Below are 16,851 nucleotides of genomic sequence, written 5' to 3'. Positions count from 1 at the left end.
ACTTGGAAGAAGGGTGTTTGTGCTATCGGTGCCAGTGATGGGACAGCCCAATTCACTGCCTGCTGGTGGCACTGGACAAATCCCCTCTCAGTGCCACAGGCTCAGCTTCAGCTCTTGGCCCTCTTGATCCCCGGACAGAAGTTTTCCTCCCAGCCTGTGATACTAAACCAGCATTAAAAAGCTGAGCAGCATCTCTCCCAGAGAACACAATGTTCTTCCATAATTCATCAGCGAACAACAGAACATTCACCTCCTGCTGGAGCCCCATATTCCATCTCCACATATCACATCTCTCCATTATTTCTCCAGATCAGTCCAGGGTGCAGCATCACTGACAGGCAGGCAGGGAGCTGCCATCCTGCTATCTCTGGATAAAGAGGGAAGCGGATTCAGTCTGAGATGGCTATCAGTGTGACAGGAAATTGTGACAGGCAGCTGTGCCATCCCTCCCTGCTCCTGATGGATGGTCCCTGCTCGGGTGCCACTGATAAAGCCTGAATGCTCCTCAACTTCATCTCCAATTCTGCACAGCCTGTGAGTGACTCGGGCAGCGGCCACGAGTTGGAGTGATGGATGCTCTGCCTCCTGGAAGGCACTGACTGATGGTGGTGGATACTCGATGCAAGGAGAAAGGAGCAACTCCAAAAGGGTTTTAAGCAGGTGAGAGACCTGGACGGGAATACAAATGTGCAGCTTGCCTAGAACAAGGTGTGTCACAGAGTCATTTGCAGGCAGGTCAGGGCAGTGCTGTGAGCGGTGAGCTGGATCTTGTCAGAGTGACCCACCCCACCCCCTGCTCACTGAGGGTCTGTGCATCAAAGTGATCAACAGACACACACCAGCAGCTGGTAAGTGCACAGTGACTGTATTTCTCATCACAGTCTTATTTTATCCCCAACAGGACCAAAAACCTCAACACAGAGTCCCTGGTAACTCTTAGAAGCCCTGACAGAGAACAGACGACTTGCTCTCCATTTCTTGCTGAGTGCCCTGCTGTACCTAAGCTGTACAGCTTGGGTTTGGACTGGCAGTGCCTGTCCCAGCCATGAACACAACAACCACGTAGCAGCACCTGGAAGGTCACAGGCAGGACGTGGAGCTGGGCTGTGTGCAGGCTGCACACACTGACACTTAATCCTCATGACTCAGTGCCCAGCCTCAAACTTCACCCTATAACCAAACATGCATCTTCCTTAGTCCTTTTGCTGTTCCTTACAGGATATGGATACTATCCCTGTAAGTTGGGAAGAAGCAGCACAACTCCCAAGAGCACCTCTGTGAGGGCGAGCACCCACCTCAGAACGAGCCCAGCTCTCTCCCAGGCTCCCCTCCCCTCCTACCACAGCAATTCCCCATCAATATGAATGATGGTTTCCAATGAGAACAGCTGGGCTGCACCAGAGCAGGGCTCTAACAATCAAGTGATATCAAAGTGACCACTAAAAAGGCAGCACTGCTTAAAGAGCTGCTGCAGGAGCAAGGACACAAAGGTTCCACATCTGCATTTCAAACTCAGCGTTTCCCAGCCCTAGGCAGTAACTATTGCTCCCCAGGATGCAGACGCTGGGGAAGAGGATGGAGTACTTTGAATTTCCTTGCAGATGGGAACGTGCCAGTCACACTCGACCGCGGTTACCCTGAAAGGTTTCAGACAAGCCTCACTCCTGGCACAGTCACAGCACTGCAGGATGGGAGAGCTGGCACTCAAGTCACGTCCTGCTTCCAAGAACTGGCTCCTTTCCCTCCCTGACTCCCTTATTAAAGCATATGGCTGCTGTCATAGAAGCTGCAGTCTCTGCAGTGCACCTTCTGCAGGTAACCTCTGATCAGCTGGGGATGCATCCATCCCACTGCTAATGTGCCTTGCACAACTTCCCAGAGAGCAGTGGCTGATTTGGTCGTGCACAGCCCCATCCTCTCAGATGTGCAAGGAGAAAACACCCACTTCTCAGGAGGGAAACACTAAGCCACACACTAAGATTTAAGCTTCAGGCCACTTGGACCCACATAAAAGTCTAAACTCTGGCGATTTGGGTCCCTGTGTTGCTTCAGGCTCAATGGCTTCATCCTGACACTGGGCAGTGTGCTCTGAGCAGCCCCTCTCTCTGCTCCCTGTCCTCCCCACAGCAGCACATCACAGCACTGGGAATTGCAACCAGCAGCTGCTTCCATCAAGACACTCGACCACTGACAGTGTGTCACACCTCCAGGACAGGTGTGGTACCAGGAGAGCAGGGGGAAGATGGATGGCAGGAACAACCACAGCCACCCAGACACTCCTCTGAAGGAGAGGAGGGTCACAGCCCTTGGTTACCACTGCTGTTACAAATGCTTTAAAGACAAAAGGAAAGCCCTGACAGGAGCAGGAAACTCCAGTGCATTTAAGCTCTTTATAAAATTAAATCATGCCTGCAATTATGGCAAAACACAATAGGAGATACATAATCTCCAGAAGTTTAATTCCATAAAATACCATCAGCAAAGCTGCTGTGACTGATGAATTCCCAAAGGGTGCACACAGCAGGGACACGAGAGCAAAGTCATTTGGCCACAGCCCTTTCTCTGAACAACCTGAAAGACCTTCTGTCTTCTACCATGACACAACAGTCCTTAACAGGACCATCCCAAGCAGGTAATGGCTGAAGGAGCCAAACATCAGGACCAGGGTTACACTCAGCAGAGGTCTGGGGGATGGAGCCATTCCAAACCAATATAATCCCTTGTTCCAGGGGTTTTTTCTCCCCCTTAGAAATAACAGTGTTTTCAGATCTACTGCTCCAGAAGACTGCTCCCATTACCAGTTAAGAAAGACTTACCTCATCTCTACCCCACAGCTGTAGGGGAGAACATGCCTACCTCAGAATCTGAGATGGAGACCCGATTGGACTCTATCGTTGGTCTCCTCATTATACGTGGTGACGGTCCTGTGGCATAAGGACCACAACCTGGGGTGTTGCTAGAAGCCAAATAACCTCCTGATGATCTTTCCTGAAGAGACAACTTCCTACTTGACAGACCAGGTCTAGTGGGAGGTCTCTTGGGAACGTGCCTCGACTGGGCATCTTCTGACTGCGGGGAAGGCAGAAGTTCATTGGTTCCCATGCCAGTGTTGACTCCGTTTCTTTGGATGTCCTTTACATTATCAGAAAACACTGTGTCATTTTCTTCACCGTTATCTTCACCATTTTGGTCACTTCTGTCTGGGACAACAGACACACCTATGGCTGCGACCCGCTCTGCCAGTTCAGTTTGTGTGTCCGTGCCTCCATCCACGGCATTTCCTGAAGAGTCCCCCATCATGTGTCCGGCTCGTATGGTCTCAGATGGCCCCGTGGAGAGCAGCAATACTAAGCCTCACAGGCAGCATAGGGCATGGAGGAAAAGCTCCATGAAACACCTGAAAGGAAACACAAACAGAGCTAAACTGAGGACTAATGTTCACTCAACACAGACATAACCCAGACAGCCATCTCTGGCTTCTTCCAGCGCACGAGAAAGGGAAGGCAAAACGCTGGCAGGCTGTAAACAAGGTGCAAACACTCAGAACAAAAGGCACTGACCTTGATAGGAAAGTGATAAAAATGAGATTTTATCTGATGTGCAACAAGTGACACAGCTAAAGAGAACTTCTCCTTCTGCAGCCAGACCAACAGCCAACCGGAGCTTACAGCAACAGGGGAAGTGCAGCTGAGGGTAAAGGACTGAACTCTCGACCTCTTGAATTCTTATTTATAGGATACAAGAGCTCCTGGCATGTACCCAAACCCAACAGGCATAACAACAACTCCACGGCCATTTAGGGCTCCCCAGTCTCTCTGTTGCCCTGTAGGGTCTTAGAGGGTGTCACAGAACTGCCTGGAAGTCAAGCCATGCCTGGTGACTTCCACACTGTAATTTCCAATTTAGTCAACAGCAAAGGCAGAATTTAAAAGTCAACCTGTTTCCAGGGTCGCCCCTGGCCCCCCACAGTTACAGCCTGTGTGCAAACACACTTTAACCTTGCTGCCCACCATGTATAATATCTATACTGAGGTGCCAATCAACAATGCTTAATGATTACAGCATGTGGGAATCAGCTTTTTCCCTGGGAAAAGACCTACAGAACACAAAAGTGCAATAGAAAGCTAAAACTGCTGCATAAAATCGCTGTTTCCTGGATGCTAGTTTCAGTCTCAATTTAAAACAGATTTCAGTCTCCCCAGCACAGTCCAGAGCAGGAAATGATCCTCTGCAGCACATGGCTCTCAACCCTTAATCACCTCTGAGGATGCAGCACTGCATCATCTCATCCCTCTGCCCAGTTTCTGGGGACAGTGGGGGAGAACTTAGCCTTACTCACAGCATCCTGGCCCGCATCCAGAGAATTCCAGAGCAGCCTTAACCCTGAAATATTGCAACCTTCAGTTCTCTGTATGCAAAGCAGGTTGGGCATAAAACCCCTGCAAGCCAGGTGACACCTGCATCTACATTTCATTTACATGAGGAAAGGGTGGGAGTGAGTCCAAAAAGCCCCATCCAGCATCAGCCTGGGAAGATACACAACGCTCTTGTCAAGGAGCACAGGTTAAGCCGGGCTCAAAGCTGCCCAGCAGTGCTCAGTTAAACACACTGGAGTGGACTCTGTGCCCCACAGCAGCCAAGCTCAAGCAACCTTTAATATCAATAAGAAACTAAATTAAGATCTGGACGGGAGGTTTCACCCTAGGTGATGTGCCAGTCACAGGGATGCACCCTGGGCACTCGGTGTCACAGAAAGGAAATATCCAAATCTAAGATGTTCCTCCCTGCATCCCGCTGCTCATCCCCTTTTCCCTTTCTCCTGTCTTTTCTGCAGGCTTGCTCAAAACACGTTGACAGAAGTGTCACTCACTCAAAACATGAAATGGTGAAATCAGCTTTAAAAGCTTATATTCAAACTATATTTAAAGCTTCAACCCCAAAGCACAAATCCCTTTTGGAGCCACGGTGCAGGCACTGGGGGTGGCTCAGAGCAGCAAGGGAACGGGTGTGGGGTTTGGTCCAGCACACACTGCACGTGGACCCACAAACACAGAGGCAAACCAGCATGAGCTTCCCCTCTGCCAGACCTCCCTGCTCCCCCCTAAGCCCCCAAACCCCAGCTGGAAGCTGATTTTAAATGAAGGGAGGGAGGCAGTAAAAAGGCTTCCACCATTTAATCCAGCTTGCACAAGGGATAGGGGGAAACCTTTAATTCCACCCTGAGTTAAAAGCCTAGCTTTGCTCTTCTGCCTACAGAGAAATAAACCCAGGGCCTTTCCTTGCAGCAGCTTTAGCTTCTGGACACTCACAGCTCTCCTCACCCATAGGAGGAAAATCAACCTGCAGCTGCTCCCCCACCTTCTTCCCTCCTCCTCCCACCAGGTCTTTCCCCTGTGTGGGAGCGAGGGGAAGGAAGAATCTGCTCTTGTTGCTGTGTGGCTGGACACGAAAGTCCACAAATCACCCCCCTGGACTGAACACCTGGGCATGTCACGCTGCTCTGCCAACAGGAAAAAAAGGTTGGAAGCACTGGGAAGAGCAGCCAGGTCCCAGCAAACAGCGATGCCCGTGTCAGCCACCTGCACAGCTCCTCATCACCCAAACCAGGGTGTCACCCCCTCAAAAGCTGAAGCACAGCTCTAATTCACAGCACAGGCTGCAAAATAAATCTTCAGCTAATCGACAACTTAAATAGATAAACTGAAGATAAACCCCATAAATCAGTTTATCCGATCAAAACAAACAGACCCGCACGGCGTCACAAAAATAATGCAGTGCTGCTAAAAGTAGGCTAAAAAATCCAGCAGACTTTAAAGGAAACAATTGATCATGTGTAGAACTGGGCTTTGTTTCAGGTCCTGCTGTTTTGAAGGATTCCTCTTCACTGATAAATCCTCCAAAACCGTATTAGAAAGCAAAGATCTCTGAATAAGCAAATCAGTTACGCACAGACCAGGCTCGCTGTGCATCAACTCAGCACAAAAGGCAATTACCAATTTCTGCGAGGCAAAAATCAATGGTGGATTTGCAGTTTGTCAGGTTGGGACACAACCACAGCTTGCTGGGATGGGAAATCCCAACAAAACAAACTCCACAACCACCTTCTCCCAGCTCCTGCACAGCTTTGGGCCCGATGTTCTCCACGCTGATCCCCCACCACACTGAACACCTCCTGTAGATCAGGGGATTATGCTGCAGACATGAACCAAAGCTGCAAACAAGCTTATATGAGCAAAATTAATTTACTTACAGATATCTTATTTACCATTTTTCCCTGTAGCTGTTCCTCTGCTGCAGGCAGACTGCCACTTCAGCCGTGTTTTTCACAATATATTTATCAAATGGCTGCACATGTTTCCCAGAAAGGCATTGAGCAGAGCATGGTACAAAAAATCCTTTTGAAAGGAATATGATCCTGGAGAAAATCTCTCTGTGTTGTACGTGGGAGTGGGAGATGAGCAAATGCAATCAGTTTTGCTGCTCGATAAAGTATTTCAGAGCATTGTTTGAAAAATAAAAAACTGTAAATCTAGTTTACTGCCTGGTCCATCCTTTTGGCTACCTAGAAATGTTCCTATGAGAAAAGACAGGGAGGTTAAAAGGCCTTGGGTCTCAGCAAATCCAGCTTCGTTTCCCAATTTTGCTACAGGCTACCCAGAGAAGTGACTTTACAGCTTCATCTGTCGCAGTTCCCAGGTTAAGAGAGGGATGCTGCCCGCAGCCCACCTCATCCTGCTTCCCCTCTGTGTCCCTGAGAACACATCTGCCCTGTTCTGAGGCACCAAGGGCCGTTGCAGTAAAACAATCACAGTGAACAAGAACTCGAATTTGCACAGAAAGCGTTCAGGCAGCGACTCTGCTGCTGCTCAGTGTCAGAGACTCCAAATGCTCGTGGCTGGCATCCTCCGTGCCAGCCTGGGGACTGGCAGGGTTGTCACACTGAAACCCTGCCTGCAGGCACATCCATTAGGTGCCTCTTGACCACACCAGACCCACTGGCACTCTCACAAGGGAGAGGTCCCAAAGATCACGGCAGGATTTAGTCTGTGCTTTACTACACACTGCCAAGGTCAGGAATCAGGCCAAGTTTTCTGAACAGTGCAGTGATCCATGTACCAGGACAGGCTGTCTGCAGAGGGGATGTCACCTCCATCACCAGCATCCACCAGCTCAGGTGAGATCCCCCCACTAGGAACTCCCTCCTGCCTGGGGCAGAGCTGGCAGCACATCCAGCCCTGTCCTGGATCACCCTGTGTGTGTGCCCTTCAGATGTTGCCCCCAGCAGCAGAGCCATGGTGAAGAATCTGCTCTGACTGCTGTCAACTGGCAGCACAAACTCCCTTTAAGGAGAGAAGCAGCGTGTCCTGGGCTGGGCTGACAAGTCCTGGACAGCTCCTCGAATGACATTTTAGAAATATTAAGTCAGCAAGTCCCTTCCAGAGCCTGAGCTGTCTCCCCACACCGAGCACTACAGCCTAGGAGTGTTTCCCTCCTGGAGTCTCTCCTGTGCTCCCTGTTCTGCAGGACTTCCCCAAGCACTCAGTGCTACTCTGTTACCCCAATATGAGGGAAGTAATTCCACACACTCCATCCCGACCCCACCACCTTTTTACACATAGGGGAGGCACTTGTCCAAAGTCCAGCCAGCTCATTCCAACATCTTTGGTCTGGAGAAGCTTAAGGGAGACTTGGTCCCACAGCCACGCACTGGAGCAACATCTGAGCTGCCTCAAACCCCACAAGTGGTTTGCAACACATGGATCTTCAGATCTATGGTGCCAACCCCTTATGGGTCTCATTGCTGTGGTGGGAGAGCAGCCAGAGGGTTTATTTTTCCTGCAGCAATTCAATTCAGAGCATGTTAACATGGTTAAACACTGAAAACAGGTTGCCCAAGGGGGCTGTTGTGGATACCTCAACCCTGGCAGTGTTCAAAGCCAGGCTGGACAAGGTTTGGAGTAACCTGGTCTAGTGGGAGGTGTCCCTGCCCATGGCAGGGGGGTTGGGACTGGCTGATCTTTAAGGTCCATTCCAACCCCTTAACATTCTGTGATTGTATGATTTCATGTTGGCCTTCATTCCAGCTCTGCCAGCCCCTGGCACACCAAGCAGGGCACCTGAGGATGAGATTGCCTCTTGCCCATCTCCACTCACACTGCTGCTGTGAGGAGAAGCACAGGAGCTTCTTGGCATGTGTGAAAACCACTTTCAGACATCACTGGTTGAAAAGCAGCCCAAACCAAGAGGCAAAGGATGACAAGAAGTTGCAGCTCTGTGAAGCTGAAAAAGAAGCAAATCCCTGCAGCCTTTGCAGAGCTAATCCAGGCAGGTGTACACCACCACACTGGCCACGTGGGATGTGTTCTCCCTGGGCAGTAATCACTTTTGGTACTAATTCCTGACTAAATGCAGAAGTCATTAACACAATCCAAATAATGAATAAGAATATACTGTTGGTGCTTTTTGCACACACACTCCATACATTTGTTTTGTCCTGCAGCTCACAAGGCTCTTGTTTCAGAGCACAGACAAACATGTCTTGCTGAAAAATCTCTCAGTCCTGCTGCAATCATCCCAGTCCCTTTCCCTCTTCTCTCCACAGCTCTTGGCTGTGAGCCTGGCTGTTGTGCCACAGCTGAAAATTAGATCTAAAAGCTTCTGTGAAGCTCCTCGCACAGCTTTAACAGTAACCACTGAACAACAAAGAGCAGCAGTTTTTGCAATTCAAGCACTGGGTGAGAAATTTGAAAAGTAGGTTCAGACCCCGCTCCTGCCAGATTTTTCTCCCTACCACAGTCTGGAAAATGCATCATTCTACCTCCTCCTTCTTAGTCCCTCCCAAGACAGGGTGCTTCCCAAAGGGATTTTAGGGCCAGTTCAGCCCCAGAGCTACAGACAACGAGCAGCCCATGGTGCAGCACTCTGTGCTTCTCCTGGTCTCCCTCTCTTTCCCATGACAGACCCCATCTGAAGGCAGAATCTGGGGTTTGCATCTGATGAAAGACTGATGCTTTCATGCCTCTGGGTGTAAAGTGTGGATGCAGATGTGAGACAGAGGGGCTGAACTCAGCTGCCAGCTTCTGGTATTCTCATGTTAAGAATATAAGTTACAGCCCTTCACACCACAAAGGCCATGTAACCAGTTTTAAGAGCAATTAACAGCATATTTTAAACATGTTTTGAAACTAGTCAGCATGCTGAACCAAAATCTCCATTCTACCAGCCCACAGCACGAGAAATAACAACCACCTTGTGCAAAGTTTCACAAAAGATTTCCCAACTGCATTATATTTCATCCCTCCGTGTTCTAATTAGACAATTAAATACATTTGCATAATCAGATGCAATTACACTAATTGCATATATAAGCAATAATCAACCAAAAATTACTCTGAAGAAAAAAAGTTTCTACTTAAGGAAATTCCTGCAACAAGAAAACACTGAGGAGTGTTTGGACAGAGTGAGTGCCAAGTCTGTCTGAGCGAGAGTAATATTAACAATAAAGACTCCAGATACCACTGCTGGAACAGGAGCCCTGAGAGAGCATTATCTGACTGGGTAAAGCTCTGTTGGCACATTTTAACCATGTCTTCAGTGGGGACAACACCAAAGAATTGGAGCTGTGCTCCTTTGTACTCAAGCCCTGACTACAAACAACTTTGGTACATCAGGTGTGGCTGCTGTGTTTTATAGCAGAAGTTCAGCAAGACTTGTGGGCATCAGCCCCTGATACTGGACTATATTTGCTTCTGCTTTAATCTTTTAAAGCTGTTTATCACTCTGTGAGCATCAGAGGTGGTTTTATTTTGCAAATTACAGCTGGGAAAGCACAGGGAATGGTCAATGAGAGGCACTCAGCCCACATATCCCACAGGTTTTGCTTGCAGTGATGCAAAGTGCTGTGACTCACCAGCTCTGCGACAGCCCAGAAGAGACCACAAACCAGCACATCCCAACACCCAACTCCACACCAACTCTGCAGACAACCTGAGCTCGGATTATAACAAATCCCATTTGCCCTTGTGGCAAGGGACACAAAAGCCTTGCAGGGGAAGGCCCCTTGGCCACTGTGCCAGCCTGGTGTCAGCTCCTGACACTGCAGCAGTGAGGGGTGGGAGGATGGGGGAGGTTGGTGTGGGCAGAGAGCACCGAGCCTGGTCTTACTGGATGGTTTGCCTTACCTCCAAGAGACCCTAGGGGAAGCAATATGAGGGAATTGGGCATGGTAATGTGCACACAGCCTGGACAACATCTGAACCACTACTCAGTTTGGTGTCAGAGGAGAGCAAAAACTCAGGAGACCCTGTTTCCAAAGCTGCTCTCAGCAGACACTGACTCAGACCTCAGAGCCTGCCTACCCCAACCTCCTCTTCAGCACCCATCAAGAGTTCAGGAAACACCCCAAATGCAACGTGCACAATGCACAGGGAAAGCTAAGCCCCATAAATCCAATGGAAAAGCAGCCTTCTGGCCACCACCTGTAAGAGTACGTGGTGCCACAGCTTGAGGTTGCACAGGTGGGCACAGACAACATCAGCTTACAGAGAGGTCCTGAGGAGGGTCAGTGCAGAATCTCTGCAGGAAGGGAGCAGAATCCTGGGGCTGAAGCTGAGCAGGGAAGAGGAGGAGGAGGAGGAAGAAGTGTCATGGTAGCTGTCACTTGCTGAGCTGAGAGGCAGCATGATTCCCAGGAGAGGGGGCAGCAGTGGCAGGGAGCACAGCTTGCTGGAGGTGGATTTAAACAGCCAGTGAGGGGGTGCTTCAAAAAGTAACTGAGAATGTCAGGTTACATCAAAGTTGAAAGGATTAGATTATTTGTAAAAATATTAACAAGCAAGGCAGTAGCCAGACCCTGTTGATTAATGAGAAAAATAGCCAACTCAGAATGAGGGAGGCTTTAACATTTAAGGTCTTCATGACTTACCAAAAATTTGTACCATGGCAAGGTAAATGGCAGGTTAAATTAAAAAAAAGGGTTTCAGTTGTGCTAAGGGGAAAGGATTCATCTCAGGTGAGCCATCTTCTGCTGCAAGCTATAATGACACCTCAAAATTGCCACAGAAGATGACACAGACATGAAGAAAACAAAAATGAAGAAACCAAAAGGACCTGAGAACAGCCTATCAGTCTGCAAGGGTGAAGCCTAATATTCCACAATGGCCAAATCCCCTCTGATCTCACAGGAATGGAACTGGGCACTCAAATCAAAGCTGTCTGGAAACCACTGCAGTTGTCACAGTGCCTCTGGGGGACTGTGCTGCAGGGCAGGACACCTCCCATCCAAACAGGGCCAGGGCACTAGCAAGAAGGCTGTGGAAAGCATCTCTGTGGCATGGAGAGAAAGAAAAGGGAATATAAGAGAAACAGAACCAAAACCAGAAGGCACAGCAATGAGCCCATGCACAGGTTTGTGTGAACACACACAGCACAAGGCACCTGCCCTCTGGTTTTAGGGTAAGGTCTGCTTTTTAAGGCTGGTAAGCCCAGCCTGCAGCAAAGGCTCCAAGAGCAGCAGGGGAGCCTCCCAACCAGGCAAACCAGCTCTCACACACCAATCTGTCACCCTGAAGAACAGAAATCAAGTGTACAGAACAGCTGATCTTGTGGGACTGCATCCTGCCTCCACAGCAGAGCCCATGATATATACTAGCAATTAAATAAATTAAGGAGGAGGGAAGAAGCCACGTGGAACCGTGCAGACAGGCTGCTGCTTCAGCAGCAGAGTCTCAGCCCAAGCTGCACATCAGCACCCAGCAGACAGCCCACACGCTTCCAGGCCACCTCTTTCCTCCTTCCCCATTTATTTATTCCATCAGCACATTTCTCAGTCCTGCCTGCCTCCTCCTCTGCACCCATTAGCACTTTTCATACCGACTGCCATGGGTAACTCTGCCTCTCAGATGCTCACAGATTTCCTGGTGCTGCACAATATATAAGAAATCAATGACAGAAAGCAGGAAAATGCTGGTACAGTTTAAGAGGAGCAAAGTGGCATCCGGGAAGGGACACCTATAGATCATCAACACAGCAAAAGAATTCAGCACCAGATACCTTTGCCAGGCTCAGATCTCACAGCACAGACCAGCACTGAAGTCAGTGTTGTTTAAAAAGCATCCACAACAAACTGAACAAGCCACCAGGCAGAACAAGTTCACATTTATCCATGTCAGTCTCAGAGGGTTTAGCTTTCTCCCAGACAAGGAGAAAGCTTTCAGCTGCCTTTGAGGGACCTGCAGGTATTTCAGGGGATATATCAAGTTGCTAAGTTTTGTAAGCCAGCTGCAGTGAAAAGTCTTTCCACCTGTTCCAGGATTGCCAATCTGCAATAAAAGTGCACAGCACAGAACACAGCAGGCTTTCTTCTTCCCAGCAGTTCAGACATGGGTAGAGATTTCTACTCAAGGTGATCTCTGCAGAGTTTTAACCAGGGAAATGATCCCAGCACCCATCTCTAAGTGTCCACAGGCTGAAGGACTTCATCAACTCTGCCAGCCTGCAACCTACAGGCAAAAGGCAAAGCACAGAACCACACAGGGCAAGGCAAAAAGCACTGAACTCTGTAAAACAAGACAAATGGTCTTCAAATTCAGAGCTCAAAGTATTTGCTCTATTTCCACATGGATAACTCCCATCTTCTGATAATCCTCACATCTTTAGAAACCCCGGCACTTGAAAACATGTCCTCAGTTGACCTGCACAATATCAAAGGCAGCAGCAGAGAGGCTCTGTACAGAGGGAACAGCTCCAGGGGATGAGCAACAGATCCCACAGGAGTCAGAACCAGGCACACCACCCCTACAATTACCCTTGTCCGTGCACACACAACCCCCACTGCCTGGAAATGTAAAGGGTAGCAGGCTTCCCACTTCCTTTGAAGCCTTAAGCTTTAGCTCTTTAAGCCAAAATGCACTTTCAAAGCCCCAAGGTCAATGACTGGAGATTATCCAGGTAAAGGCTGCTGGGGAAAAAGATGTTCTTTTGAGCCTCTGCAACGCCATCCCTGAAATTTAGGCTGATGACAATCTCGGCGTTTGTCAGAGCATGAAAAAGGCTTTGCAGCACCAAAGGGCCAAAAAAAAAAGTTTCCAGGTGAAGCTTTACTTAAAAAACAAGTGTGAAAATGCCACCCTTGGGCACCCTTTCACTCCAGTGAAAGGGCTGAAACTAGGCTGCCATGGCTGGGTTTTCAGGTTGCCCCTGGGACACTAAAGCAGTGCCCCTGTTGTGTCTCAGGACAAGGATTGTGCATTATACTCAACCAGCTGGACCCTTTCTGAAGTGTTAGAAATTATTCAGGGCCCTGTCATTTCTGCAAAGCCACAAGAGCAGTGGGAAAAGGCAGGTTCCTGGTCATCAATTCAGCAGGTGAAGGAAAAGAACAGAGTAAATATGCTGGCAAGATGTCCTGGCAGTTTTTGACAGCAATACAGGGTTTAATCCTGCTTCACATGCCCCAGTGAGGCACAGCTGAGCTACAGGAGGAGCTGCCCCAGCTGAAGACAGAGACAGAAGAGACACAGCCAGTATTGATGGCAGCACACACAGGGCCATCTCTTTGTAGAGACAAAGCTCCTTCCCAGTCCCCAACCTGGGCTGTAGCATTTTCCTCCTGCTCACAGAAGGCAAAGCTAAAGAATAGCTCCTTGAAAACCTAAGAGCTGTTAGAACCCATCAACCTGCACAGGATTTTTAGGTTCTTCTCTGCCCTGCCCTGGACTCCACTGCAGATGACACCAGTTCCAATTAAAACCTGAATTTGGCAGTTTGCTGCCAAAATTTCCAAGGGAAGGGAAAGGTGAACACAGTCTAAGAGGAAAGGGGGTAAAGGAAATATGATCTCTGCATTTTAATAGCAAGCAAAGACACGTGGAAAGATGGGATATGGTTTACAAATGTAGTTTGAGCATCATTTGTACAGCCTGGCCAGCCCTGTGCCCAGGAACAGAGCACAGAAGGAAAACTCTGAAGCCAATTGACTTGGGAACTGGTAGCAATACCTGATCCCAACAGCTGTCCCATGTCCTGTGAGAAATCCCTGTGGAACAGGTCAGGGTATCGCTGGCAAAGGAATTACACTGCTCTGGCTACTCAGATATCCTTCTCCAGTTGCCATGGGAAAAGAAATCAAAGAACAAGACCAGTAACAACGTGAAAAAATACTAAGCAAAGTGTGTGTTTAAAAGCTTTGCTGGCTGCCAGCCAGGGTGCTCAGCACCTTCCAGGTTGCATCTCAGAACAATTAGTCTGTGTGCAGCCACTGAGTTTCCCAACATGCTGCTCCTCCTCTGGGATGGAGATGTGGGCTCTGCTCCAGCAAAACACTTAAGCACACACTTGAACTTTAACTGTGGTCTCAGGGCATCAGAAGGGATAACATCCACATGCTGAAGCGTGAGCAGCACTGAAAAGCTCAGCCTCAAAAATGTGGAAATACTACACGAGTGTCTGGGTGAATGTGTTCCACATGGGTCTGAATGACAGAGCTGCCCAGTTCCTCTGGAGTCGATCCAGGGCTCCTCTCCCAGGAGGAGAGGAGGACAACAGTCACCTTCCACGCCTTCCTCACTGCTTGTTGGTGTCTGGGAGGCTCACACACTCACATTCATTTGGAAAGGGATGCCAAAACCACCCAAAATCATCAACCAGACAAGGAGCAGAGGCACAAATAAACCCACACAGGTAACTCACTTGGAGGCAGCTTTGTCTGCACATGAACTAACCTCATCTGGAAGGTTTTCTGGGTAGCAAAAACACCAAATCATTAACACTTGCCTTTATTATTATTATAATATTATCATCATGCATTAACATATTTTTTTGCCTTTTACACTAGCTACATTTTAAAACTCAGAATACACAAAAAAAAATCCTTCTTCTGCAATTAAAAGAGGCAAAAGAAACTAGAAAACTTCTTGAGGAAGTGATACATTCCTCCTGACTTGAATTCTCTGAGAGGAACTGATGGTAAAATCCTCCTCATCTGTGACCCAGGAGATCTAGCAAAGACAGTTACAGAGACCTGAAAACTACAAGCCTGTGAATTATTCTCTACTACCTGACTAAAGACACTCATTAGAAAACTATTTTTAGCTTTCCTTTCACCAGTTCTGTTTAACAATAAAACTCAATTCTTCAGCTCCCCGTTTTTGAAGTTGCAGCCTAACACATTTCAAAGGGAAATTATCATTTACATAGTACCTGTCACCTGCCATGACCTACCTGTGCTTTACAGATGGTGCCTATTCACCAAGGGCTAAAAACACATTTACACAGGAATTAGGAAAAGACACTCTTGCTCAGGGTCACCCAGACAGGACCTCAGTAAGAGAATCCCAAATTTCTTATTCCTGACCTCTGGCTATTTCATGTGCCTTTGTACTCCTCCTATAATGGAACACACCTTTATAAGAGTATATCTAGCACCAGCATCATTTTTTATAACAATACTGCATCATTTCTGACACAAACCAGAATGCCTGCACTGGAGTCGTGCTTTCAGGCTTGTTTCTGACAGTCAGTGCCTCCCCATTTTCAACATTTGGAGCAGTTTAACCACATCCAGCTTAGCAAAGCCCATGCCTAAGCCAGCAGCAAAGCCCCAGCAAAACCCTGCACAGCTCGAGTCAGACACAGAGATCACACTGTGCCACTGAGCTCAACTGATCCATCAGGAACCTGGTTAGATCAGGAATTGCCTACACTCTTGCTTGTTGCAGGATGACTGTGAGATCAGAAAGATGAAAGATTAGAAAGAAAAAGCAAAACCCAAAAGGTTTACTTGCTATCTAAAGCTTACAGTGGATTACAAAGGAATTTTTCCTTGTTTCCCCAGGCTCTTAGATATGCTGTTCACTTGCTCAAACACATGCATTTTTCTGACCAATCATAAGTTCACTTTACCAATACTTTGATAATGAAAAAATATAATTACATATAAATTAAAGTGGAGAAGAGCAGGGTTTTATTTGCCTAGTAATGATGAGTGTTTCAGGGGCAGCTTCTATCTAGGGATGCTTTCACGTATTGCTGGTAGCACAGGAGTTTGAGAACAAGCTCAGACTTGCAGACAACAGGGACTCAATAGAGTAAGATATGAAAAAAGCTTGAGAAGTCTGATCTGAAGCATGAGATCACTCTGCCTGACCAGGAAGCAAACAGAAAAATTAAAGTCTGGCAGTGCTGTAGAATTCAGGCAAATCTCCTGGGATGCACCTGATTTGCAAGATAGAGCTGTTTCCTCTTCTGTCTGATAAACCATCCCATCGTGATCTAGATGCTATTAAAGAAATTATCAAAGGCAGAGGTGGAAATTTTAAGCTCATCTCCACCCATCCCATTCTGGAAGCACCCAAAAGAGAAGCACTTATTCTAAAAGTGACTAAGATGTGACTCATGTGATGAGTCAGCACATTGGCTCTGGAAGCCTCATTCAATCCATGGCCATATCCAAGTCATTTCATTACCTAAATCATTTATCCATTTTATACATTAATGCAGCAGCACTCCAAGGCCAGGAAGGGGCTCTCATTTCGAAGTGTAATTGCTGCTGATCTGGTCATGCTGAGACAGACAGAGCCCCTCCAGGAGACCCTGTGCTGAAACAGCAGAGCAGAATCACACGGCGAGCCTGCTCTCAAAGGAAACTCTGGAGACGCCTCCAAGCTCAGCCAACACGTGAGTTAAGTGTGTACCAGCTGCTGGCATCAGGTGCTGGTGCAGCTCAGCACCCCTGCAGAGGCAAACACCAGTCCTGCTCCTGGCAGCAGGATGCCAGAGCCCGGCTCTGGATCCAGCAGGCACAGGCAGGTGCCAGGACTGCAGCCACACGCTCCCAACATCCTCCTGTTACTC

The 16,851-nt window shown here is 48.2% G+C and overlaps 1 protein-coding gene across 3 annotated transcripts in view; it reads right to left on the bottom strand.

Moving 5' to 3' along the window:
* The window catches only part of CAMKK1 (calcium/calmodulin dependent protein kinase kinase 1), a 92,961-nt gene that overhangs the window by 51,929 nt on the left and 24,181 nt on the right, over window positions 1-16,851 (bottom strand). For 2 of the 3 annotated variants that reach the window (XM_027734381.2, XM_027734383.2), the window contains exon 2: window positions 2,857-3,397. In XM_027734381.2, the coding sequence (XP_027590182.1) occupies window positions 2,857-3,300 (444 nt within the window). In that variant the 5' untranslated portion in view covers window positions 3,301-3,397. Of the gene's footprint in view, window positions 1-2,856; window positions 3,398-6,250; window positions 6,379-16,851 lie in introns of those variants that run through there. The other variant, XM_027734382.2, reaches the window with a different exon arrangement.

Source organism: Pipra filicauda, unplaced genomic scaffold, assembly GCF_003945595.2.
Source record: "Pipra filicauda isolate LSUMZ 115617 unplaced genomic scaffold, ASM394559v2 scaffold71_size5581439_pilon, whole genome shotgun sequence".
NCBI lineage: Eukaryota > Metazoa > Chordata > Aves > Passeriformes > Pipridae > Pipra > Pipra filicauda.
The sequence above is the reverse complement of the archived record's forward strand: the minus strand, read 5'-3'. Positions and strand labels throughout refer to the sequence as shown.